At 47.8% G+C, this 27,180-nt stretch overlaps 1 protein-coding gene across 20 annotated transcripts in view; it reads left to right on the top strand.

The window, feature by feature from the left end:
* PPFIBP2 (PPFIA binding protein 2) overlaps positions 1 to 27,180 on the top strand; it is a 163,692-nt gene that overhangs the window by 123,512 nt on the left and 13,000 nt on the right. For 7 of the 20 annotated variants that reach the window (XM_042233096.1, XM_060399948.1, XM_042233095.2 and 4 more), the window contains 16 exons: positions 2,473 to 2,534; positions 3,877 to 3,952; positions 5,075 to 5,178; positions 7,233 to 7,300; positions 8,876 to 8,933; positions 10,030 to 10,071; positions 12,988 to 13,126; positions 14,279 to 14,311; positions 14,729 to 14,867; positions 15,504 to 15,632; positions 23,412 to 23,562; positions 23,851 to 23,962; positions 24,177 to 24,265; positions 24,556 to 24,678; positions 25,870 to 25,995; positions 26,630 to 26,818. In XM_042233096.1, the coding sequence (XP_042089030.1) occupies positions 2,473 to 2,534; positions 3,877 to 3,952; positions 5,075 to 5,178; positions 7,233 to 7,300; positions 8,876 to 8,933; positions 10,030 to 10,071; positions 12,988 to 13,126; positions 14,279 to 14,311; positions 14,729 to 14,867; positions 15,504 to 15,632; positions 23,412 to 23,562; positions 23,851 to 23,962; positions 24,177 to 24,265; positions 24,556 to 24,678; positions 25,870 to 25,995; positions 26,630 to 26,818 (1,640 nt within the window). The remainder of the gene's footprint in view (positions 1 to 2,472; positions 2,535 to 3,876; positions 3,953 to 5,074; positions 5,179 to 7,232; positions 7,301 to 8,875; positions 8,934 to 10,029; positions 10,072 to 12,987; positions 13,127 to 14,278; positions 14,312 to 14,728; positions 14,868 to 15,503; positions 15,633 to 23,411; positions 23,563 to 23,850; positions 23,963 to 24,176; positions 24,266 to 24,555; positions 24,679 to 25,869; positions 25,996 to 26,629; positions 26,819 to 27,180) is intronic. The other 13 variants (XM_060399963.1, XM_060399962.1, XM_060399957.1 and 10 more) reach the window with 3 other exon arrangements.

Here is a 27,180-nt window from a genome sequence, read left to right as displayed (position 1 = left end):
GAGCCTAAGACACAAAGCAGCACTCTACACCTTCCTCTGAAAAATGTATCCCTACGTCTATTTACACAAAGTCTGTCAACCCATTCTTCCTGCTCTTGTTGGCTATAGCAAGCATCCAGAGGAGATGGGGTGCCCATTCCTACTTTTGTCCCCTTGTCTCCTGAACTTTACTTACGTTGACATACCTATTTGCTGTAGGATCCAGTTTGGGATGGGTATGGGGCTTTGTTTTGGAAAAACGATGCGCTAATTGCTCAGTTCAGTTCAGTCTCTCAGTCATGTCTGACTCTTTGTGACCCCATGAATTGCAGCATGCCAGGCCTCCCTGTCCATCAGCAACTCCCGGAGTTCACTCAAACTCATGTCCATCGAGTCGGTGATGCCATCCAGCCATCTCATCCTGTGTCGTCCCCTTCTCCTCCTGCCCCCAATCCCTCCCAGCATCAGAGTCTTTTCCAATCAGTCAACTCTTCGCATGAGGTGGCCAAAGTACTGGAGTTTCAGCTTTAGCATCAGTCCTTCCAATGAACACCCAGGACTGATCTCCTTGAGAATGGACTGGTTGGATCTCTTTGCAGTCCAAGGGACTCTCAAGAGTCTTCTCCAACACCACAGTTCAAAAGCATCAATTCTCTGGTGCTCAGCTTTCTTCACAGTCCAACTCTCACATCCATACATGACCAGTGGAAAAACCATAGCCTTGACTAGATAGACCTTTGTTGGCAAATTAATGTCTCTGCTTTTTGATATGCTATCTAGGTTGGTCATAACTTTTCTTCTAAGGAGTAAACGTCTTTTAATTTCATGGCTGCAGTCACCATCTGCAGTGATTTTGGAGCCCCCCAAAATAAAAGTCTGACACTGTTTCCCCATCTATTTCCCATGAAGTGATGGGACCAGATGCCATGATCTTCGTTTTCTGAATGTTGAGCTTCAAGCCAACATTTTCCTTCTCCTCTTTCACTTTCTCATCAAGAGGCTTTTTAGTTCCTCTTCACTTTTTGCCATAAAGGTGGTGTCATCTGCATATCTGAGGTTATTAATATTTCTCCCAGCAATCTTGATTCCAGCTTGTGCTTCTTCCAGCCCAGCGTTTCTCATGATGTACTCTGCATATAAGTTAAATAAGTAGGGTGACAATATACAGCCTTGACATATTCCTTTTCCTATTTGGAACCAGTCTGTTGTTTCATGTCCAGTTCTGACTATTGCTTCCTGACCTGCATATACGTTTCTCAAGAGGCAAGTCAGGTGGTCTGGTATTCCTATCTCTCTCAGAATTTTCCACAGTTTATTGTGATCCACACAATCAAAGGCTTTAGCATAGTCAATAAAGCAGAAATAGATGTTTTTCTGGAACTCTCTTGCTTTTTCCATGATCCAGCAGATGTTGGCAATTTGATCTCTGGTTCCTCTGACTGTTCTAAATCCAGCTTGAACATCTGGCAGTTCACGGTTCATGTATTGCTGAAGCCTGGCTTGGAGAATTTTGAGCATTACTTTTCTAGCATGTGAGATGAGTGCAATTGTGTGGTAGTTTGAGCATTCTTTGGCATTGCCTTTCTTTGGGATTGGAATGAAAACGGACCTTTTCCAGTCCTGTGGCCACTGCTGAGTTTTCCAAATTTGCTGGCATATTGAGTGCAGCACTTTCACAGCATCATCTTTCAGGATTTGAAATAGCTAATTCCTAGACCTCCACCTATTTGGCGGAATGACTCCCAGCCCATTTAGGCTTTGTCCTTTGACCTGGCTCTCCAGACTAGTTTGTGAAGAATTCCAGAGTCTCTGTTGGGTCCAGAGTGGGAGAAGGCCAACTGTCATCTACCACAGACTGACAAAGACCCCTGGGCGCATAGGGAAATTCTGCAGGTTTATGATGAACTAAGATTGTTTTCCTTGACTGTAGAGTTGTTTCAATATATTTATAGATCCAATTAAACATTGTTAGTCAATTCTGACTATGCCTTTCCTAATTGAGTCAAGTACCTGGCTCTTTTTACATAATCATTCTTTCCCTGTCTCTGTTTGGCTGGAGACTCTTTTTCTTCCCATTTTAAATTCTCCTCTGGTATAATCCATGGGACTGTGTGATTCTTGATTCTCTCTGAAACTAGTTAGCAGCCCTAGTACCTGCCTACTCAAGTTATAAAGGATAAATGTCAAATTCCTTCTGGGATATCAATTGTAGAAAGTTTGGGAGTTCTTCGACGACATCCTTGAGTAAATAACATTTTGTTCCCCCCCCCAAAAAATGTCTATATAGAGAAGACAAAATACCAGTTTAATTTGTTGAATTATCCAACAAATATTTAATGAGACTGACTGTGTGCCAGACACCATCCTGGGCTCTTTGAAGAAGTAAGGAGTGATGTGTAATTTATTCACACAGAAAGTTGTAGCATCTCAGCAGGTAGAACTAGCTGTCTGCATTTTATGTAAATAATTCTTCCTACACTTAAATTCTTTTAGACCAAGAAATTCAACGTCTGAAAATGGGGATGGAAACTTTGCTTGTTGCCAATGAAGACAAGGTAAGATGGCCATTGAGCCGCCCTGTCCTTTCCCTGCTGACCTTCCTGGTTCTGTTTGGTCCCTTCTGGTCTCTGATACTTTGGGCAGGGCTGAGCCCATCAGGACACTGACTCAGGGAAGTGTCAGGAGATCCGCCTCTGCGTCCTGGAGACTCGGCTCAGTTACCTGCTTTTGACTTTGATGCCTGGGAGTTTTGCCTAAATGGAATCTCTCAAAGGCAGAATGAAGCCATATCTGTTCAGGCTGGTTTTGGGGACAAAATACACTGTGGTTACTGCCTATGTCATAGCTGTTGCTCAGACTCCTAACAAAACTTGAGAGCCATCCACCAGTCCCCCATGTTCATGATCTGGTGATAGACCCTTCATAAAACTGGCGAGAGACCCATCAGCCTTATTTGTTCTTCACATTGAATCCCTGCACAATCATAACATAGCCACCTCCATAGTACAGAGCACCTATCTGGCACAAAGGTCAGCTCTAAGGATCACAGCCCTGCATTTTACAGACCAGGAAACTGAGACTCAAAGTGCTTGAGTAGTGTTGCCCAAGGTCAGGTAACAGCAGATAGCAGAGCCAGGGTCATACCCACGTTTATCTAACTCTGAAATTTGTGTGTTGTCCCAAGTCCCCAGCCTTTGCTGGGGAAGAATTGATACCCTCTGGGAATTTCCTCTGTTATGTAAGGAATCTCAGACTCCTAAGGTATTGAGATAAATACGACAGCTTTATTTTAGTGGTTTTTTTCTTTTTTTTTTTTGGCATGTAGCTTCAGAGGACAATGGGCTTCCCATGTGGCTCAGTGGTAAAGAATGTCACCTGCCAAGCAGGAGACACGGGTTCAGTCCCTGAATGGGAAGGAAATGGCAACCATCTCTAGTATTCTTGCCTGGGAAATCCCATGGACAGAAGGAGCCTGGCAGGGCTGCAGTCCACTGGGTCGCAAAGAGTCGGGCATTACTGAGCGACTAAACAAGGACAACTAGAGGACAGTGCTTAGACCAGGAGGCAGGTTTCCGTGGCTGCATCAGGAGGGTAGGGAGACCGTTTCCTGCCTCAGCAAACGTGTGAGCCATTTGAAGGCTGTATCAGACAGGGGTTGTTTTCTAAGTAGAGATTGGACTCATAGCCTTCAGGGAGAGCAGGAGTGTTTACGGCAGCCGAGGAGGCCGACCACTGAGAACCCCAGACCTTGGGCACTCTGTCTCCCTTTGAAGTGTTCTAGAGGTTCCACACAGCTTTTCCTTTCTGTGTGCCCAGAACATAGCCTGGGCCCCAAATGAAATCACCTCAGGCGCCAGTGTTGTTGTTTACATGGAAATCTGTCTTGCTCTGTGACAGGACCGTCGGATAGAGGAGCTTACTGGGCTGTTAAACCAGTACCGAAGGGTGAATGAGATTGTGATGGCAACCCAAGGTAAGAGCAGCGGGGAGCTTACCATCGTCTCCCCAAGGTATTCCATCTCTACTGTGTTAAATGCTGGGCAGTCCTGCCAGAGGAGTCTTCATTTTTATTTGGAAAAATGCCCTGCAGGAAGATGGAGCTGGTTAGACTGCCCTGGATGGTAGGAAACTGGCAGCTCTTGATTTCCAGAAATTTCATCAAATGGCAGACAGTTCAGTACTTCCAGGGACTAAACTATCCAGATCATCAAGAAAGGAAAGCCTTCAACTTGACCCATTGGGAAACCCCACCCTCAGGAGGGCTATGCATCTCCCTGGCATACTTCTTAGAGGCAGTGAGTGCAGTCAAACCTGGATCCAAAGGCAGTTTAGTACCCTCACTGGGAATTAGAGCCTATCCACCTCCTGGAGAACCTAAAAGCATCCCTAGCAGTTGCCAGGACACTTGGGGAGCCTTCTTTGAGTTCCTGGGTGCTTGGGTTCCCATAGGAAGTCACAGGGCAGGGAGAGCTGTTTGTGTTTCATACTTACTGCCCAGACTGAATGCAGCACTCGGGCAGCATCCGTGTTGTGTGGGCATCCTGGGGCAGATGCCCGATTGCCTGCCTTGTTGGTCACGCTATTGACCCAGGCTCCCATTACAGATCCCGAGGAAGCAGCTGTTTCACAGGAGAGGGCTGCTATAGGGGTGCTCAGGAACCTCTCATTCAGGCTGAGCTGCTGCTGCCTCTTGGGGAAAAGCCAACCCCTAGTTCGGGTTGTGGCTGACTGGTTGTCACCTAGGCCACTGCCAGCCCTGCACACATGTCACAGGCTAATTTCCTCTAATCCTTTTGGATCTTGGGTTAGATGAGGGCCTGAATGCCTGTGGCCAAGGAATGAGAAGATTGGAGAGGAATAATTGGGGGTTGGGGACTTCTCTTGTTTCCCCCAGCATGAGCTCTGACCTTGAAACGGCCTCCTGGAAGCCTGTGCACAGATGCTCCAATGAATATTCTGAATCACACTTTTAATCTCCGCTAATGTTTTTCTTTGTCCCTCTTAATGAAGGAGAGACGGTGTTAGAATTTTGTGGTACAATTACAGGTTTCTAAACAAGCCATGTGGTGGTAATGATCTGCATTAATGCTTCCAGGGCCTTCAGAAAGAACTCTCTCCATCAATGAGGAAGAACTGGAGGGAGGCTTCAGGAACTGGAACACTGCAAATAAAGGCCCCGAAGACCTGTTTAAATCAGAGGTACTGTGTTTCCACTAACGATGTGGGGTTTCTGCAGGCCCCAGGAGCTTGCCCTGAACCTGGGGGAGGATCTAATCGGGAACCTGCCAGGTATAAATCTTGACAGGTAGAAAAATTAAAGCAGTGGAGTCACCCCAGAGGCTTTGGGGAGACACTGAGGGTGGAAGGAGCCAGGGCACAGGCCTGTGTTCCTGCTGGGGAGAACAGCAGAGTGGACACTAGACTTCTGAGGATAGAAATCTCCTGTTCTCTCTTCTAGACTTTGTTTTGGCCGTGCGGGGTCTTCGCTGCAGTGAGGGCTCTTCTCTAGTTGCAGCCCGTATGGGCTGCTCTCCGGCTCTGGTGTGTGGGCTTCCGTCATTGCGGAGCACGGGCTCTAGAGCGCGTGGGCTTCAGTCGTTGCGGCATGCGGGCTCCAGAGCACGGGCTCAGTACTTGTGAAGCACAGGCTTCGTTGCTTCGTGGCGTGTGCAATCTTCCCAGACCATGGATAGAACCCATGTCTCCTGCATTGGCAGGCAGATTCTTCACCACTGAGCCACCAGGGAGGCCCCAACTTTTCTTTTTCAGTTGGTTTCCTTGTTTATTTTTGCCTTTACTCTCTGGAATATGAGCATAGACCAAAGGGATATTTTTATTTACCACTGCCTCTCCAGGATCTGCAGTGATGCCCAATACCCAGTTAAATTCAACAAATATTTCTTTAATGAATGAATGCATCTTGCCCATTTGGAGGGAATTTTGAAGTGATACATTCCTGTTTCACAGACAACCTCTCTTCCCTGTAGCCAGCATACAGATTTCCTTTTCTCTTGTTTAAAATCTGGTCCAGTTCTAAGGCTGTCTCTGGACTTGGTCTAGATACACTGGGCAAATAAACTTATAGTTACAGATCTCAGAAGAAGAGGGACTTCAGTCCAGAATTTAAAAGGTTCTTAAAACTCCAGAAGAGTCACACTGAGGAGGGTCTTAGTCCAGCGAAACCCTTTTAATTAAGGGAGGGGCAAATGTGTCATCTAGTGGCGCAGTTTGTCAGAGCAACCACCCCAGATTGCTGGCAGTAGTGGCAGTAACTGATATCCCGTACCCATGTGATTAGCACTGTACATGACTCACCTCATGTATGCCTCATGACTCCCCACTGGGGATTCTTCTTTTATTGTGCTGCAGCTGAGGCTCAGAGAGGGTAAGTACTCTGCTCTAGGTCACACAGCAAGTAGGTAGCAGAACTTGGACTTGAGCCCAAAAGCCCAGGCTTTTAACAACACTACGTACTATAATGCCAGGGTTCTTTCTAAGTAGACCAGGAAGATACCAGGCTCTAAAGAAAGACAGCCCTTAGAGTCAGTGAAGACATTAAATTGCGTCCTTCTCTACCACCATTAGCTTGCGTTCATTCCACCTGTGAGACCCTTGCTTTTCGACCTTGCTAAGCCCATTCTCATCTCTCAAGATTCAGCTTGAAATTTCTCCCTTCTGAAGCCTCCCTGACCTTCCCACCAGTGAGAAGGGTCCCTTCCATTCCCATTCTATTAATATATTATAGGACATGTTGCATTGATCTTTCATCCTAATTAACTTACCCACCTCCCTGATGGCCTGTCAGGCAGTGGATGCTGCTCCTGTTTGTTGATCGACTGTATGAATTACAGTGTTGTTCATTGCAAGCAGAAATCCACTCTGGCTAAGTTACAACAAGGAATGCTTTTGAAAGGGTGCACAGTGGTTCACTGAATGAAAGGAAAAGCTCAGAACCAAGCTCAGAAAGGACAGGGCGCAGGGATTCGGGTGTCAGGACTAACTTGTCAGGACTCTACTGCAAGGATGTGAGCTTGGGGCCTAGAAGGAGAGGCAAGTTGGCCATGGCTTTCAATATATCTTGCTTGTTGGCATCTCAAAAAAGCAAGGCACCAGTGTTGTTGTAGCCCCTGTGGCTATACCCAGGGTGGGAGATGTACCTCCCCAGGAGGAATTGTCCAAACAAGGGGAAAGGATGGTGGCCGGTCTCCAGGCAGTGACTGTTCTTTCCAGTGACTCTTCTGGTTCCCATGCAGGTATCTCCAAGAGGCAGCTCTCCCACGGCGGGGCCACCCCCGCTACCGCAGAAATCACTGGAAACCAGGTAGGAGGCCCAGGCGTTTCCGTGGAGCTGCTGTGCTCTCAGGCCCCTCTCAGGGCTCCAGACGAGGCAGTGATCACAGCCACCCTGTCCTGGTCCCGCCTGCCCTCCCATAGTCAGGGCAGCACTCCAGGCCCCAGCAGCGGCCGCAGCAGGGCCAGAATGGTGGCTCAGTCATGAACCATGCCCACCTCCCCTGGCTGCAGAAGGGCTTCCCTACCCACAGGCCGAGGGGCCAGGCTCTAGTCACTGAGAGGAGATCTGGCCAGGGTTTGGGGCCTCGGGGAGGGGGCTGCACCTTCTTTGTGCCCCCAGGGGCTCCTCAGAGCAGAGAGTGCCCTGCGCCATGAACCTGTCATTGCCACCAGCCCCTTTGGCAAGGCCTTCCTGCTCTCAGAGGGAGGCCAGCCCTGTGACAACACTCCACTCTCTCTCCAGGGAGGGCCTTTTCTTCTCACAGGGAGGTTGGTCCATTTGCTTTGAGGAAGCTTCAGATAGCAATGAGCTTACTGTGGGCTCGCCTATGTGGTCACCAACTACCTCCTAACTGATACCCTCGAAAATCAACCTACTTCTAGTTACAGATGTCAGCTCTTTAGAACACGTTTCCAAGGAACCGGGATCTGGAGCTCCACTGCCAAGGGCAGGCTGTCTCTTTCAGCCAAGTGACGGGAGTTTCCCCAGAAGGGCGCTGAGTCTCCACAGCCTAGGCACTCAGAACCCCCCGTTTTCCATAAAGCCATGTTACTGAGCTTTTAGCCCCAGAGGAATAGTCATGCCAGGGATGGCGACTGGCCAATTTTTAGTTTTGCAGAATAAGAAATTTGGTTGATGAGTTCACTCAGAATGAAGTCAACATGGAGTGACTCACACTGACTAAACTCATAAGAGACTAGTGTAGCAACAGATGCTGATTTATTCATATGAACTGAGAAACATCACTGCCAAGGAGCCTTGTCACAGGTAACCCTTGTGACCGGGTGGTGGTGCAGCTTCTCTATCCAGTTGGTTCCCTCCTCTGCAAAATAGTGCCCAAGAAAGCTGATTCCTCTGAGCAGACTGCTCCGGGCTCACAGGGTTGGAGCAGAGGGACAGAGGACCCCAGCAGGCGATGCTTTGGAGCTGTGGCCGACGTGCTCATCTGCACTCTCAGGTGGCACCGCCCCCTCCCTGGGTTACTCTCACACTCACAGACCAGGCAGTATTGGCCCCCTTTCCTCTCTTTTGACTCCACAGACATTGGCTTTCTCTTATGACCGCACAACAGCCAGCGCCCACTGATGCCACTGAATTGTGTATTGTTGGTCTTTGAGGACTGTTAAGGACTTTTGATTTGGATTTCAGTGATGCTCTCATGCATTACCAACACATGGTCAGACCAGACCATCCCCAGAGTGGACCAGACTCATCTTACATGTAACAGTTACGATGACAGGGTGTTGAGTTTTCTCCTGACCTTGACTCTGAGCCCAAGATAGAATACCAGTTAAACATTGAAATATCCTCTGCACGAATGATGCTAAGTTCCTCCTTCTCCAGTAACTGTTTCCCTTTTTGTTTTCTTTTGTGTTTTTCCAGGGCTCAGAAAAAACTCTCCTGTAGTCTCGAAGACTTGAGAAGTGAATCTGTGGATAAGGTCAGTCCATCAGTCTATACATAAAGATGACTGAGTTATTTCTTTGAGGTCAGCACAGTGCCCGGACCCGCAGGCCAGGTGCTGTCCCTACCTCATGGAGGCTTTTATCAAGTTGCTGGGGGGGCAGGGATTTTATGAACATTTTGAGAAAACTGGTCAGCTATGGCTCAAGGCATCCTAGGGGCAGGGTGAGTCAGAACACGCTGCCTGGAGTTGGTTAGAAAAGATGTTAAGGTGGGCATGGATAGGTTTGGGGAAATGGTTTGGGGAGCAGGAGGTGGTAAGGTCAGAGGCGGGAGTCAGATGGAGCCAGAGTTCTTAAATCCTGGCCCTATTTCCCCAGGGCACTTGGAATGTTGCAGAGGTTTTGAATGAGGATGAAAGTGAAGTCGCTCAGTCGTGTCCGACTCTGCGACTCCATGGACTGTAGCCCACCAGGCTCCTCTGTCCATGGGATTCTCCAGGCAAGAATACTGGAGTGGGTTTCCATTTCCTTCTCCAGGGGATCTTTCTGACCCAGGGATTGAACCCAGGTCTCCCGCACTGCAGGCAGATGCTTTAACCTATGTGGATAAAGATGCCCCTGGGAGTGGGTTATGGAATAAAGTAGAAGATTGGAGAGGAAGCTTCTTAAAGAGTCTAAAAAGACACGAGGAGGGCTTTGTGGCTCCTTATATGGGGCTGGCCCTTGACCACATGGGTGCCCCTGTGCTGGAGAGGAGGGTCACAGATTCTTGGGCAGCGAGGTCATTGGACACACAGGGGTGCTGCCCTGTAGCACTCCAGTGACCTTGCTGTGTAGATCCCTTGGGGTCCAGCAGTAGGCCAGGCTCCCTGGTGATACAGTGGAAAACCAGGAAGGCAGGAGCCCGCAGTGGCTTTGTTCCCATCACATGCCTGAGGCTCCCTCCGGTCTGTCCATGCAGCTGGACAGTGACCTGTGTTACCTCCACCGACTGTTGATCTGACAGGGATGGGGAGGGAGCGAGGGGCGAGCCTTGCAGATCCAGGCCGGCGGGCGGCCCTGAGTTGCTGCCGTGACTAACGCGGGTCTCTTTCTCTCCACATAACTGAAATGCTCCTTGCCACCCCACAGTGTGTTGGTGGGAACCAGCCCTCCCCCGTGGTAGAACCCAAGGTAGTATACGTTAACCGCATGTCCCTGTTGTCGGTATGAGGCTGCGCTGTTTGCTAGTCTTTTCATTTAGCAAGTTAGAGCTTTAGAAACCTTATAATATGTTACCTGTAAGGGGTGAAAGGAAAGATGAAACCTCCTCTCCCGCTTTCTTCTTCCGTGCCCTCAGCTGGATCCTGTGCTTTCATCTCCCTTATCTGTGCAATAGGACTTCTTCTTATCTCCCCCATCTCACAGGCTCTGAGAAATCCACTTTCAAGGCAGAGTTGTTCTGATCTCTGGGGAGGGAGATGTTATGATCTCAGCACACAAGCAGAGGAGTGAGACAGCCCTCGTCCTTTCTGTAGTGATAAGTCATGGTTAAAACACCCAGGGGCACACTCAGCACAGGCGCACGGCTCCTTCTGCAGTGTCCCCACACATGGATGTCTGGCCTTTGCTTTCTATGACTAAGAACTCTTGACATTGTAAGACACCCTCTGTATTCTTCTCCAGCCCTGTTAGATGCATGTCTGGACTTTCCTAGAATGTGCCTCCACTGATGGGCTCTCCCTGTGGAGTCCACGCAATGAGTCAGTCTCCCCTGCTCCTGACAGCTCTGGAATTGGAGTCCCTCGGGCCCTGTCTCAGTTACCATCTCCTGTGCACAGGTCACAGACCCTGAAAGGTCCTATTCCATATCCTTGGAGCGAGCAGTGAGTCCTCTCTATTGTGCCGGGACCACACTTGAGCCTGATGTAGATGGGGTCTGCCCCCTGCCTTCCTCGCTCCAGGGACTGATCTTGTCGTTAACTGCTGTCGCTGTAGACCTCGGGTGTGTGATATTCTGTGCCTCTGTGTCCTTGTGTGCTAGGCCAGGGGCAGAAATTGTTATCCTCTGTTTAGAAACAATAAAATGGAGGTTCTGAGGGGCTAAAGAGAAAGAACTTGGCCGGAGTTGGTCTGACTCCCAGCCTAGGCTCTCCTGCTCAGGTGCGCTGCCTCTGTGCTCTTTCAGGGCAGCGGGGTCTTCAGCCGTCTGCTTGGGATTTCCAGCCTTGCCTGGGATTTCCATCCCCCTAACCAGGGTCATTCTTCTCAGAGACTGCAATGCGGGACTGGCTTCGGGCACTTCCGTTTCCCCTGTGTGGTGTCCTGATGTTGCATCGCCTTCTCCAGCAATGAGTCCCTCCTTCCCAGCGTCTCTTCTTGGCTGAGCAGAGCTGAGAGCCCTTTCCAGTGCCCTTGGTTCTTTCACTGTCTTTTTCACGTGCCTGAGCTGCCTTTGAAGCCATCGTCCACAAGGCTCTGCCCTCTGTAAGTCTCAGCCCTTCAGCGAGCTCCTGGGGCAGTCCTCACGGGTGTAGCCTCGGCTGTCTCTGCCCTGTCTTAGAGGAGTGTGTATGATGATAACGGCAGGATGTCTGTTTCTGAACCCTTCCCCACTCCCATATTTCCTGTATAAAATGGAACTTGGAGCCGTACCCTTCAGCTCTCAAAAATTTGTGAATGCCGCCTTCCCCACAGTCAGCGGTTCCCGGGTCTGACTGTACGTCAGAGCAATCTGAGACGCGTGTTAAAAACACAGACTCCCAGGGTGCCTCCCACAGGGGCTGATTCATGGGTGCGGCGGGACCTGGGTTTTTATATTTACAAGTGTCCCAGGTGATTATAAACCAGCCCGTGTCGGGGCTGGTGTTTGGAAACTGTTGCTGTGGACCATAAGTCTTAACAGGTCCAATCTGTCCCTCATGGGTCATCATGAACTTAAAAACTGTGTGGTGTCCATCTCTTCAAGTTCAGTTATCCCTCCTTTACCAGCCAGTTCCTGCAGAATCCCTTGAAAATTTAGCCCCCTATTCTCATCTCTATTCTTTCTGAGCTGATTTATATAGGGTTAGTATTCAGTTTTCAATGACTAAATTGAATTTCAAACAATTTCTAAGGCATACCTTTATAAGGAAACTGAATTCAGAAATTTATTGGGCACTTGGCTTTTAACTAAATGAAAGATGTCACAGTCACTGAAGTCTCCCACTAGTCTTCTGACTTGTTCATTTTGAAATTGGTTTCATCTTTCTTCTTTTCGACTTCTGCATCTGATCAAGTGACCCACAGTTGATTCCCTTGGTAACATTGCTTTAATTTCTCTTTTCTTTTCACTCAAATGAATTTACTACTGTGTTTCCCTCAGGTTTGTGGGTTTAGGGCCCATTAAATCCTTCTTGACCAAATAAGTGCAATTCTTTTTTTTTTTTTTTAATGCAATTCTTCTTCATCTCGCAATCAACTTTTCTTTTTGGAACCCTTTCCATGGCCAGAGTCTGAGCACAGGGCACACTGCCCTGGGCTGAACCTCATGCAGACTGTGATCCTAAGTTCCCAGGAAACTTCATGCTGGGAGGTGGCCCTCTGACCCACTTCCTGTTGACATCTCCCCTGACTGTGTTCTTACCTTCTTGCTTCACCTTAACCTGCTGTCTTTCAAAATAACTATTATTGTGATTTATAAATATGATCAATAGATACTATTATCTACTACAGTAAAGCAATAGGTATAACATTTGTTGGAATTCTGGTTTGTATGCTCAGAGAGCTTGAAAGGTAATTCTCGGCTGTTGATCCCTTAACCTCTGAGCACAAGGCCAGACAGCAAGGGCTTCGCTTCCTGTTCAGACATGGCTTCTGTCAGCCCTCGATTTGAGCTCGTCTCTGTCCCCATCTCGCTATGCGGCTTTGGGCAAGTTTCTTTCTTTCTCGGAGCTCTGGTCCTATTGCCTGGCCTAGACTAATTGGCCTTTGAGGGGCTTCAAGTTGGCCTCAGTTTACAAATGGTTCTTGGAGAACAGGGAGTTGTTCCTGCATCCAGAGATTTCCTGATTGGGTTTGAGGTGGAAAGTGACAGCTAATTCAACATCTCCCTCCCTCTCCTTCCCTTAGGATGGCCCTTTCCTGGCGGAGCACAAGTACCCCACGTTACCTGGGAAGCTTCCGGGAGCCACGCCCAATGGAGAGCCTGCCAAGTCTCCACCCGCCACCTCCCCAGTGGACCCCGCAGGGAGCAGCCCGCTGAGGCTGAGTGAGTGTCCAGACCCCAGGCTGGCGGCTTCTGGTGCCTCGGCCTTGGCACTTCCATTGTTGCACGAGGTCCCTGCACCCTCCCCACCACAGCCCACATCTGGAGAGCAGTGGGGGTGGGTGGACGGGGCAAGTCGTACCTCAGGGTGATCCCATGTCCAGAGACGATGGCTGTCTTTCTGGGCTCACTGTTCCCTTCCAGAGCCCAGGAATCAGGGTGTGTGCCCACCTTCTTTCCACCTGTGATTATTCTACCCCCTTTTTCTCTTCTCCTCTGTTCCTCCTCTCTTGACGCCTTCCTGGCCTTCCTGTTTTTCCTCTTTCCCTCCCTGCTAGACACCACACTCCACCCTCCCTGGCCCTCCCCATTCCTCCTCTGTCCTCCTGATCTCTTTCCTGTCTCTGCCTTCCTCTCTGCAGCCTCCCTCTTACCAGTAGGGTGACATTATGTGCTCGTCCAAGGAAGAGCATTTCCTTAGAGAAGTGGAGTCAGTGGGCAAGGGTGCCAGTCCACCAGTAGCCTTTTGGTGCTTAGGATCTGATGAAGGTCTTTGCACAATAGTCTGTATTTCTCCAATAGCGGCAGCAGATCAGTGGCGGGGGTCGGGGGTGCTAGAAGGGAGCATTCTGGTCCTGACCGAGCTTTCCCCGCCCCTGACTCCTCATCTCTGGCTGTTTCCGAGCCAGCCAGTGTACAGGCTTCTGCCCTTGGCTGGTACTGCCTTTGGCTGCAGAAACTCCAGAGAAGCCCTTGAATGAATGTGTCCTAGCGACACTCAGACTGTGGCCTTTCCTGCAGCTTCAGATCATTGTAGTCTGATCTGAGTGAGCTCTGACACGTGCACACGGGCAGTGGGCGGCCTGGCATATTCGGCCCTCACAGCCACCCCTCTCACTCCATGTGTGTGGATGCCTTACCTGCGAGGAAGTGGCACCAGGAGCATTTGGTCCCCTCACTGCATGACCCTGCAGGTCAGGCTCAGTCACCCTTCACCCCACCCTTCCTTGTGGGATTATTTTTCTTTCTGTTTGAGTTTTTCCCTCTTGCTCGATGACTCTTGTTTATTTCTTTGCTTCCCTATAACTCTGTTGGGCTGGACTTTGGCCTCTCTTGCTTCTTCATGTGGCTTCTCTGCTTCTTGGTTGGCTGGAGACCGTGGCCGGAGTGTCAGTGCCCCCGTATTAGGTACTGTACCCTTCCAGGTGAGGTGGACAGTGAGACGCCCTTGCTTGCCTCCCGGGACACCCTCCCTTTTCCAAACATTCAGCCAGGTCTCCCTGCTGCCTGCACGCCCACGTCTCCCTGGGGGGAGAGAGGAAGCTCCTTGCTGGAGTTATCCTGAAAGTAGTGGGCCCCCATATGAAGACATTTGCTCACCCAGATTTGAAGCCTTAAGCTCACTAACTCCCCAGAGAGAAAACCTGGGGTACGCCTGAGCCCCTACTGGTCTCCGAGATCTTGTTGTAAAGTTCTGCCCTGAAAACAGGGCTGGGCAGACTATTCTCGACTCCTACTGAGGGAATGGCCCAGGCTTGGGGAAAAGGTTTGCAGAGGTAAGTTCCTTCTTGTCGTTCACATGTCATTTCATTTTTTCAATCTCAGGAGACACAGAAAGTGGCTGGGACGACACTGCCGTGGCCAATGACTCATCCATGTCATCGGGCACCGAGTCCAGCCCCCAGTCTCCCCTGACACCAGATGGTAAACGGAGCCCCAAAGGCATCAAGAAGTTCTGGGGAAAGTAAGTTGGTGGTGATGATCATTAATTACATTGTTCAGAATTAATATTCTTGGCTGAGCAAAGTGTCTCCATAACCCCCCTGTTTAATTAGATGTTGGAATAGCAGGAAGCACAGAGTGGTTACATGTAGAGAGAAGACTTTGGCCCAGAGAAGGAGAACTATGAAAGGCACTCCTTAAGTAGAGCCAGTTGCTGTACATGTCATTCATTTTAGGCATCAGTCCATCCCACAGACCCTGAGAGCATCCTCTGTGGCTATGCCTCACGTGCTTTGGAGAGACGCATGGGTGAGAGCAGTTTCTTCCTCCTCAGGGCTCAGTCTGTGTCTTAAGCGATCTTTGACGATAGAGCGCTGAGTCTTTGCTGGCCTTGCTGACCCAGTCTGCAAAATAAGGCAGAAACTGGGGCCTCCTCCCAGGCAGCACTTTGACCCCCCCAGGGAGAGGGGCCTCATCATCCCAGAGGCACAGTTAGAATTGAGGCTGGGCCTTGATGCTGGCCCTCGGGGGGGGCACTGGGAAGCAGGGCCATCCCGAGCCCTGGGTGTGGCTTGTGAGGCCCTATGTAGGGGGAGTGCACTGACCTCGGGCTTCCAGCCTGCCCTCTGACGGTCTCCATGGATTCCTGTCCACACAGGATCCGAAGGACTCAGTCAGGAAACTTCAACACTGATGCCCCAGGGGTGGCCGAGTTTCGACGAGGTGGGCTCCGGGCAACTGCAGGGCCAAGACTGTCCAGGACCAGAGACCCCAAGGCTCAGAAAAGGTAAGCCTCCCTCCAATCCATCTGCAAAGAATCGTGTAAAATCATGCCCAGGATGAGTGAGGATGGGGGCTGGATGCCCCAGAGCCTCCAGAGATGGAAGGCAGGAGCCCCTAGCCCACAGCTTCTCGGCCTGTCCCTTTGACACATGTGGACATTGCTCATGCTTATATCTAGGTGCACTGAGGCAGAGGCAGGGGCTGCCTACAGCCAGGATGTGGGGTAGGAGGCGGCGCTCCAGCCCCACAAGTAAACCTCAGTCTCCTTATCTATGAAGTGTGGGGTTAAAAACAGTTGCTTGTGAAAGTTCTTATGAGGCTCACGTGAGCTCCTACACATTTAACTCTGGCGTCAGCTGGCCACATTCAAGGGTCCCCTTCCCCCCGGGAGACTGGTGGAAAGAGAGCACAGCCTGCTTCTGGGGAAGCCCCTCCTTTCACACAGACCTGCAAAAGGGTGCAGGGGCAGCAGGCAGATCTGCCCTGATCCCTCGTGACACACGGTACCAAACCCTCCTGCAGTGGCAGCCTGGAAGGGCTTATAAAGGGATCAGAATGGGAGATTTTTATACGACTGTTCCCCTCACACCCTAATAAAAAAAGCATTAAAAGAAACTTTTCCAGAGATCGCCCTGGTGGACACCCTCTCGCCACCAGCTTTATCCCCCTGCTTTCCCCGCATCTCCCTACTCGGAGAAGAGCCTCTCCCTTCCGACCTGCCCAGGTGAGCCTTTAGTCCTGTGTCTTAGGGAAACCCTTTTCCGTAACCTCTGCTCCCATCAGATGATCTCCGCAGTCTATCATCTCGAGCGGAATATCTCCTACTGAAGTCCGAGTTTCTCAGACATGAACAGGATCCGGGGGGCCTTTCTCGAGGTTGGACTGTGACATTCTAAATTTAGCCAAACAGTAGGAAGTAAGGATGTTTTGTTTCGGCTGTGCTGAGCCTTCACTGCTGTGCATGGGCTCTCTCGCTGCGGTGAGGGCGGGCCTGCTCTTCGTCACAGCGCTCAGGCTTCTCGGCGGTGGCCTCTCCTGCTGAGCACAGGCTGTAGGTGCACCGGCTTCCGTAGCTGCAGCACAGGGACTCAGGAGATGCAGCATGTGGGCTTTAGGGTACACAGGCTTCAGTAATTGTGGTGCGTGAACACAGTTGCTCCACGGCCTGTGGGATCTTCCCAGACTAGGGATCAAACCTGTGTTCCCAGCATTGGCAGGTGGATTCTCATCCTCTGTACCATCAGGGAATTCCAAAATGTAAGGTTTAACCCTCTTAATTTTCACCCTCCTGAGACTGCCAGACACCAGGGGCAAGTGCACGTTAAGACTAAGATGTGCACAACTTGCAAACTATTCTAAGTCCAGACCTTAGTGAAGGGGGAGTGATGGTTCCCTGGTGTGGCATGCTGTTCACAGACCTGCACCCCTGTGGAAGGGAGCATATGTGGACATACCCTGCTTCCCCACCCAGCCCCCTCCAGTTTCCAGGCCTTGTCAGGCTCTCCCATGTATACTCTCAGGACCTTCGGTGAGTGTCCCCAGACCCATCCTCCAAGTGTCTTGCAGAGAAAACCCGAGGATGCGTAGTCCTCCTCGTCCTGCTCTGTGAGGCTCATGGATCCATGTTTACATTCTAGTCAGACATGTAAATGCTCAGCAAATGTTAGTTTTTAGAGGCTAGAGAATCTAAGGATATGGTCTGAGAAGGCAGAGACCGGTTCAGAGCCATTAGAAAATAAGCTGCAGGAAGCTTTTCCATATATTCGATGAGTATTCTAATCTACTTGGCAGTCTTCTGACTTTAGACATTAATGGTTCTGGGATGAAAAAATAAAGCCACCATAAGCTTGAATGATGAAATTTTGTTCCACTTCTGGCTTTCCTTTGGATTTATTCTTGAAGAGGGGATCATTGGTTGGGTGTAAGAACTTCTCTAAGACCCTTGGGCGTTTTTCCTTAGAGCAGGACTGCATGGTTAAGGGGCCCCATTCACTGTCTGCCAAGTCACTTGGGTGTGGGGTGGCTAGTGTGGGGAACTTTCTCTGCCAAAGGCAGAACTGCAGTTCCAACCACAGAGCTGCTTTGTTTGGATGTCTTTGTGCTTTGTTAACAATAACAATGGATGACAAGGAGAATGGGAATGAAGGCCTGATAAGACTGTATGTTTATCACAGCTGTGCTTGTGGTAACAAAAATGAGCTTGCTGGTGGGAAAGAAAAGCCTTTATTACTCTTTAGCAGAAATTTGATATAATTATATGCTAATACTCTCTGGTATTTATAGTTTATAGATATTTAGGTGTAGTCTTTAAAAAATATTGTCACCAGTATTCCTATAGGAAAAGTTCATTGTTATTGAAAGTCTCCAGCCCTAATCTTTTCTTTTTTTTCCAGTGGAACAGTTGTTTGCTAATATAATATTTGATAATGACATTTTATAGGAACTCTCAGGTTATAGAAGAATCCATGTTTAAAAATTTCCCTGTTTTGCTGATTTACGTTCCAATGGACAGAGGAGCCTGACTGGCCACAGTCCATGGGATCGCCGAGTCAGACATGACTGAGCGACTAACACACACAGACACACACACACACACACACACACACACACACACAGCACTTCTGTACGGTGAGTGCTTGTTGCACCTACAACCTTCTCAGCATTAACTGTTTGCAGCTTTTCTTTGTTTAAACTTCTAGTTTTATAGGCCTCCCCAAATTACATTCTTATTGTTAATTTTGCTTACATGTTTATTTCTTTTGTGAATTGTGAGCATTTTTGCCCATTTTATTTAGTTATGAATATCTTTTAATTATTTAATTTCTATTTGTTCTCTATACAGTATATTAAGATATTAAGCCACATCTAAAAATTGTGATAGGTCATGTTTCAGGTTTGTTGCAGACTTTACTTTGATATATGAAATTTTTAGGTTTGTGTACAATAAGTTACCAACTTTTCCTTTGTGATATCTTTCATTATTTTGTTTTAAAATTTTTCAATGATTTTTTAAAAACTGGTTTTAAACAATGAATTTTTAAAAAGTAATTTTTAAAAACTTCAAAAGCCATCTATTTAGAGATTTATTTTGGTGTGGAGTGACAGAGTTTTTTTTCCCCAAGAAAAAATAGAGTGTAAATGTTTAAGTCAGCCAGACTTTAAAGCCACATTTCTGGCCCCCATCTCTGGAGGGGTTTTCTGAGTTCGTCTACAGAGTGTATTGCCTTAGTGACTCTAGCTTATGAGTCGTCTCTGATCAGAGTGCTTCCCTGCCTCCCTTCCCTGCCCCATTTCACTGCCTTTGTCCCAAGGTCATTTACTTGTCTGGGCCCCTTCCACAGTCCAGAGAGGGTTCACCCAATGTACTGACAAAGCCCTGTGTTTGGAAATTTTTTCATAAGTAAGACATTTCAAATACAAGCAGTTTTGAGACTGCTGACTCTTTACTCCAACTTTCCCTTGGTCTATGCTTAGACTAATGTCAGATGACACTGGAATAGCTGTGGGCATTGCGTTTGGTGGAATTACGTTTATGTGGTTTGGAATCACTTTGTGTTTAGTTTACTAAGGTTTCATTAATTAGCTGTCCTACTATAAAAATGGCTTCCGGTGTGCCAGGGTGCCCAGCACTCTGACGCAGAGATTCAAAGTCAGAGATCTTGTTCCAAAACGAACTTGTCCTCTGGCATTTGGTTTCAGAAGTATGGGGTAGTGGGAAAAGAAAGAACATTTGAAATATACAAAACCAAAAGCTAGTCTGTGGAAAGTCTTTCCAGTCATCAGATTTGCATAATCCTAAACAGGAGATTTGGGTCTCTTGGTGCTTTTTCAAAACAGAAGTCCTCTCTTTTCAGAAAAGGACTAATGAAATACATGCAATGATAAGGGCACCCTGTGTTCTCCGTCTGCCATGGGAATGGCCTGTTTGATAAATCACACTTACATCATTTTAACTGCAATTTGGAAAGATGTTTTGGAGCATGTTAGTAAAACAAGTGGTTTGGCTGTATATGAAAGGTACTTTCTCTGTCATCTCTAAATCACTTAACACCATGTTCAGCCCCGGACAAGAGTATGGGAGACCCTGGCACTGACAGAATTCCAGGAGGTGGGAAGGCTGGGTTTGCTACTGTGGGAATACCACAAGCTTAGGAGAGCAGAGACCATTCACAAAGCAAGAAATGGGAATACGATTAAGGGTAGAGGAGCATGTCAAAGCTCTAGGATGTTTTGAAAAGGTCTACAGGACAGAGGCACTCAAATTACAGTCTCAAAAACACTTACTTCACCTCAGAACTAAAATGTCTCTCTGATATGTAGAACATTTGTTTCTTCCCAATTCCCAGAAACTTAGAAACTAAAATTAAAAGGTAATAGAAGTGATAAAGTAAGCACTGACATTAAAAGAAACTATTCTGATATTAAGAAAAATATATACACAAAAAATCCCAGATCAAACCAAATGCAATAATTCACCACCAGCAACAGATAAATTCCAAACAAAATAGTGAATTTTGTGGTTGTTGTTCAGTTGCTAAGTCATGTCTGACTCTGCGACCCCATGAACTGCAGTACGCCAGGCTTCCCTGTCCTTCACTGTCTCCCTGAGTTTGCTCAAACTCATGTCCATTGAGTCAGTGACGCCATCCAACCATTTCATCCTCCATCACCCCCTTCTCTTGCTTTCAATCTTTCTCAGCATCAGGGTCTTTTCCAGTGAGTCAGCTCTTTGCCTCAGGTGGCCCAAGTATTGGAGCTTCAGCATAAGTCCTTCCAATGAATATTCAGGGTTGATTTCCTTTAGGATTGACTGCTATCTAAGGAACTCCCAAGAGTCTTCTCCAGCACCACAGTTTGAAAGAATCAGTTCTTTGGCGCTCAGCCTTCTATATGTCTAACTCTCACATCCGTACGTGACCACTGGAAAAACCATAGCTTTGACTAGACGGACCTTTGTCGGCAAAGGGATGTCTCTGCTTTTAATACGCTGTCTAGGTTTGTCAGCTTTTCTTCCAAGGAGCAAGTGTCTTCTAATTTCATGGCTGCAGTCATTGTCGGCAGTGATTTTGGAGACCAAGAAAATAAAGTCTGTCGCTGTTTCCATTGTTTCCCCATCTGTTTGCCATGAAGTGATGGGACCAGATGCCATGATTTGCGGTTTTTTGGTGTTGAGTTTGAAGCCAGCGTTTTCACTTTCCTCGTTCACTTTCATCAAGAGGCTCTTTAGCTCCTCTTCGCTTTCTTCCATTAGTGTGGTATCATCTGCCTATCTGAAGTTGTTGATATTTCTCCCAGCAATCTGGATTCCAGCTTGTGCTTTATCCAGCCCCACATTTTGCATGATATACTCAAAATAGTGAGTAGGTCTCTTGATTGTTGTTCAATAAAGTGAATCATATGAACACAATGGCAAAAGATGAAAATTTCTTGATTTTACATGATACACTAACTTTGACCAAGATGATGTTGCCTAATATGCAACAGCCACAGGGACATTAAATAAATGTCAACTCAAAAAATATTTAATAAATACCAGAAAGCTTGAACGCTGTGGAATTTTACAGCTCATATCTAAAGGACACTTTATAGTTTTCCTAAATTTAATGATTCTAAAATTGTATTTAACAATACCATTTTTAAATTGTGAAGCTGAAAGGTTTTTTAAAAATACTATCAAAATAACAAATATTGGTCCATTGTGCTACAAGGAAGGTGGAATTAAGCTTCCCACAGAAAATACAGCCCTGCCCCACACACAGATTCAAATAACCACATACCAGATTTCTACTGGTTGAATCCATGGATGCAGAACTCACAAATACAGAGGGCTGAGTGAACTATGCCATTTTATCTAGAGGGCTTGAGCATCCCTGGATTTTGGTGTCTTTGGGGTCCTGGAACCAATCCCCTAGCAGATATAGAGGGACAGCTATGTTATTGAGTTGTTGACATATGAAGCAAGCAGAGAATACCAAATATGAAGGTAAAGCACTATAGAAGTGTATTTGGAATTAATGAAAACATTATTTTTCTGGATTCCACGATATTTTTCCATTTTAGCTAGATTTGTAACTTTTGTGATTTTTTTTTATTCTAAATACACATTTTGTTCCTAATTTTGTATTCAAATCATGCATTCACATATTCCATCTGCATTCAATTCTTAAAGAGGTCCCCCGCCCCAGATTTGATAAGTTCCAGGTCTCAAAAAACCTAGATCTGCACGTATTCATGATTTATTAGAAACCTAGGCTCCAGGCTGGGTGACCAGCACCTGCTCTAAGGCACACACCATCTCCTGCACCTGCTCTAACATGCTGCTTCCTGGTCATCCTGGCTCTTTAAGAAATCCTCTCACTTTCAAGGAATTTTTTAACGCCTCATTCAGGCATTAAAATTTTTCTTATTTTAACCAGCATTTTAGAAGTACGTCCTTAGAAGCAGTCTTTTAGAATAGCCAGTCTTCTATATTCCGTGAATCCGCCTTTATTTAAAAAAAAAAAAAAGGATATAAAATTGCTTTGTCAACCTCCCCCCACCCCCCACAACTCAACTGGGATTTGCATGTGCCATTATATTCAGACTGTAAATGAAAAATTGATGTCTGTAAGAATTGATGGCTTTGTAAAACCCAGGCTTCCTGTCGAGGAACATGATCTAGCTCTTCATTTATTCATATCCTTTTTATGCTGCTCAGTTGAGTGTCATAGTTACCACCTCCCCCATCCCCACACACAAGGACCCACTCAATTCTCGTAAAGGCAGCGCTTAGACATTTTATAATTTTGGTTGCTATCAGTGGGATTTAAAATTATTTTAACAAAAATAGTAGTGTCTGTGCATTGGTATATAGAAAATCATGTATGTCATGTAAATATTAAGAGTATGTGTATTTTATAACTGGCCACCTCACTGAGTTCTCTTGGGTTTTCTAGGTAGACAATCATGTCATTCTGAAAAGAGTGGCTTTATTTCTACCTTTCTAAGAGCTATATTTTTGCTTTTTATTTTATCTCTTATACTTACTGCAACTCTGACCGGTGTTACTAGTGTGATAAAAAAGTTTTTTTATTGATTTTAATTTGAATGCTCCTAGTATTTCATTAGTAAATAAGATTTTAACTACTGATAATTGGAGTTTTTTTTTTAATGTTTGAGTAGTGATACTTTCTCTAGCTTTCTAAGCATTTTGGTAAAAATGATATTAAACACTGTGTAAAACATGATTCAGGTGTGGATCTAAATCCTAACGGGGCTGTGACTCTGGGCTTTGGTTCAGGTGTGTATGTATGTGGACTGTGTGTTCATGTGAGCGCAGCTCCCTGTGTATGTGTGTGTTAAGTCCCTCAGTCATGTCTGACTCTTTGCGACACCATGGACTGTAGCCCTCCAGGCTCCTCTGTCCATGGGATTTTCCAGGTAAGAATACTGGAATGGGTTGTCATTTCCTAGTCCAGGGGATCTTACCAACATTAAACCCATATCTCCTGTGTCCCCTGCATTGGCAGGCAGATTCTTTACCACTGCGCCATCAGTGAAGCTCTTGAGCACAGCTTCCTGAGGCGCGTGTAACTGCCCCAAGCTCTCAGCAGCTGCAGATCTGAGATTCCCACCAGGTGTTATCCCAGGACACTCAAGAGTCTATCTTGAATGAGTATGTTGTGGTTCAACTGGATCACATTATGGGGGTTGTTTGTTTAAACCTAATCCCTTTTTGTGAGGCACTATTATGTTCAGATGAAGCCCAGGCTCTCATGCTAACAGGGTCATTTCCTGCTTCCAGTGACGCCAATGCCCCCTTTGCCCAATGGAGCACGGAGCGTGTATGCATGTGGCTGGAGGACTTCGGCCTCGCTCAGTATGTGATCTTTGCGAGGCAATGGGTGACTTCCGGCCACACTTTACTGACAGCTACCCCTCAGGACATGGAAAAGGTACGGGCTGAGCCCTGGGTGAGGAGGCTCCTACTTCTCCCCAAACCAATGCATGGGAAGATGAATTCCCCCCCATTCCTTCCCACCCACCACCCCGACAACATGCCCACACATAGGAAGATGGGCAAAGGAGGCCAAGATTCTGTTGCTGCAGGTTGATCCCAGGGCGGTGGGCAGAGGTCTGCTGTTATGCTCCACCCAGTGCAGGATCTCCACCCAGACACAGGAGCCTCTGAGAGCTGGGTTGCCTGCCGAGATTTCACAGCTGTCTCCATCTTTCACTTGCAGGAGCTGGGAATTAAGCACCCTCTTCACAGGAAAAAGCTGGTTTTAGCAGTGAAAGCCATCAACACTAAGCAGGAGGAGAAGTCTGCACTGCTGGACCACATTTGGGTAACACGTAAGGACAGGCAGATGTGTGTATATTTCTGGCAGCTCCCTGCGAATGTGTGCCTCAAAGGCAGCTGTCTCCTTGGGATAGGCAGACAGATTACTAAACTTTAGGGGAAACACAGCTGGAACTTGAATGATAATTTGCTGCTGCTTTCTTTTTATGTTTTTTTTTGCATCCACAGTCTCCGATTTTCACAAGTCTCACTTCCCCATTTCTATAGGTTGGCTTGATGACATTGGCTTACCCCAGTACAAAGACCAGTTTCATGAATCCAGAGTTGATGGGCGAATGCTGCAGTACCTGACGGTGGTGAGGACCCTCCCTCCAGTGTTTCAGTCATCCCTGTGAGCACCCAGCTCAACGCAGGCGTCCCCATGGAGGTTATTTTACACTTGATCCCACCACCTCTAGCATATCCTTAAGGTCTTAAAACAGTGTCATTTGTCACATAAGACACCCCAAGTAGCAAAGTACCAACTGTTATGCCAAGGAGAACTGTTGCCGTGTCCATATTGTATTGAATGGTCTGGAAAGGATCCTCTTGGGGTGTCTGTCACTTCAGAAGCTCTGGTTCATGCACCAAAACTTTGTTCTTCCAGAATGATCTCCTCTTCCTAAAAGTCACCAGCCAGCTACATCATCTCAGCATCAAATGTGCCATTCACGTGCTACATGTCAACAAGTTCAACCCTCACTGCCTGCACCGGCGGCCGGCTGACGAGGTGAGGGCAGGGTGTGCCCTGTCCAGGTAGCCCTGAGCCAGGACACACAAGATAGGGCATTAGAAAGCCAGGACATTATCGCCACTCACTAAATGGCTGCATTTGGGACCGTGGTGCTGTGGATTCTTCCCTTTGCTGGGGCTTCATGATGCCCCAACATGCCTGTGGCCTGAACTCTGTGTCCATCGCAGCCACTATACCTCCAATGTCCATCTCCCTGGGGGAGATGCATGCTATGGGCCGGAGGGCAGTGGCAGCAAGTCTTTTAAAGACATTATTATGATTAAAGGGGACAAGGAAGTGGAGCAAAGGGGAGCGAGAGGGGTGAGACAAAATGGAAAGATGGTGTCAACGTATGCAGAGGAGTGGAAAAGAGCCTGTGAGGAAACCAGGTATTTCAGAATCTCTGGGTAGCTAGAACATTAACTGACCTCCAGCTCCAGATTCACAGGGAATCCATGAGCAGGTTTTTCTAGAGAAGAAATAGTAGAGTTAACTCAGCGACCCACAGCCTGGGGAATTCCCTGATAATCTTCTGTGACCCTCAGAGTTCTTCTACAAGGTTGTCAGTAACACCCTGCCTCCTGTGTTCTGGGAACTAAGTCTAACCCTGCTTTAAGAGTACTACTCAGCTTCCCAGGGGATTGAAAACTCCTAGCCGTACTCTCTATCCCCTCTTTTCTCCCTGTTCAACAAAGCACGTTTTGAATGTCTTTATATGTCAGGCACAGTGCTGGGCATTTTGAAGACCCAGATGCCACCTGAGGGCACTCAGGTGTAAGTATCTTAATATGTATTCTCTGAAAACATTTGGCCACGCCAGTGAGATCGTTATTCTATAAAACGCTCAGCTCGTCATTGGTAGTCCTCTTTTAAAGTGCTTCTGGATCACTGAATGAATAACTCCATGCCTTCATGTGTTAGTCTCGAAGTAATCAGAGAGTCAGGGAGTAACGGGATTCTGCAATTAGATATCTCGGAGTAGGAAGATCCTGCAGGTTGAGTGAGAGCTTCACTTCTTGGGAATGAGGCAGGCTCTCAGGCAGCTGGCATGGAGGCCTGGGTCAGTAGGCATAAGGTAGGCCTGGGTGAGGCTTCTAGGGCTGACTGACTCCCAGGGGCTGGCTCCACAGAGGAGCCTGGTAGGACCTGTAGGCCTAACTTCTCCACTCTCCTTCTCCCCTCTCACAGAGTAACCTCTCTCCTTCAGAAGTTGTGCAGTGGTCCAACCACAGGGTGATGGAGTGGTTGCGGTCTGTGGACCTGGCAGAATACGCGCCCAACCTTCGTGGGAGTGGCGTCCACGGAGGGCTCATTGTGAGTGGCTCTTTGAGCTGGTCCACTTGCCTCAGTGCTCCTGGGGTATTCAAGAACTGATGTCTAAGGGCTAGACATGCATCCCAGTAAGAAAGTTGATACTTCATTGGAACTCCTTGCATAAATTGCTATCTCAAAATAGAATTTGATCTGTTGTGGCTGAGATTTAATAGGCTTCATGGAAATAAGATGGGCTCTGGGAAGACTTTCCCAGCTACAGGCCCAGAGGAGTCCAGATCCAGGACAAGGGGTCTGCATGAAAACTGCCCATTAACCAGGCAGCTCCACCTGCTGCTAGAGGAACATGGGGCTGGGCAGGGAGAGGGCACCTAGGTGTCACCTCCTGCTTGTCATGGGACGATCCGTCTCAGCACTCAGCATTATCAAGAGGCAAAGCTGGCAGAGAAATGAGGAAGGGGTGATGACAGGGATGAGAAGCGAGACAGCCTTGGCTAAGAGGGCACAGCTCTCCTCTGGTCAATCACAGAGTCGGGCCCGTGCCAGGAAGCAAGCAGGGCGGGGACACAGGACAAGTGCCCTGGAGGCCCCCAGGTCGATGGCGGCCTCTTTCTCAGTGTCATCACCTGGAACCACTGGTGGTCATCGCTGGCTGACTTGTCTGGTTTCTTCTTAGATCCTAGAGCCACGCTTCACAGGGGACACCCTGGCCATGCTTCTCAACATCCCGCCACAAAAGACGCTCCTCAGACGTCACCTGACCACCAAATTCAACGCCTTGATCGGCCCTGAGGCTGAGCAGGAGAAACGAGAGAAAATGACCTCACCTGCTTACACACCACTGACCACCACAGCCAAAGTCCGGGTGAGTTGCCAGACCCTTTCTGGGGTGGCCACAGGGACCTGCTTTCTGGTCCTTAACTTGGGCAGCAGATAAGCCCGGACCTGGTGCCAAACTCAAGTGGGCTGCCTGGACGAGGAGGCTCTCGTGACTTCTGCTTTGGCTTCTACCTTTGGTTTGATTTTATGTTACTCTTTGTTAGGCCAGTTCCCAGGGACTCTTGAGTCCAAGGGTGTGCAGGTTTCTTTACACAGAAATGATGTGCAGGCAGCATCCAGTCCTCTTTCCTGATGCTACCTTGACTCGTTTTGCGAAGCAGACAAGTTCCCGAGTGTGGGCGCCCTGTGCCAATTAGAGCTGTCTTACCAACTCAGTGAGTGGCCCTG

Source organism: Ovis aries, chromosome 15 (genome assembly GCF_016772045.2).
Source record: "Ovis aries strain OAR_USU_Benz2616 breed Rambouillet chromosome 15, ARS-UI_Ramb_v3.0, whole genome shotgun sequence".
NCBI lineage: Eukaryota > Metazoa > Chordata > Mammalia > Artiodactyla > Bovidae > Ovis > Ovis aries.
The sequence above is the reverse complement of the archived record's forward strand: the minus strand, read 5'-3'. Positions and strand labels throughout refer to the sequence as shown.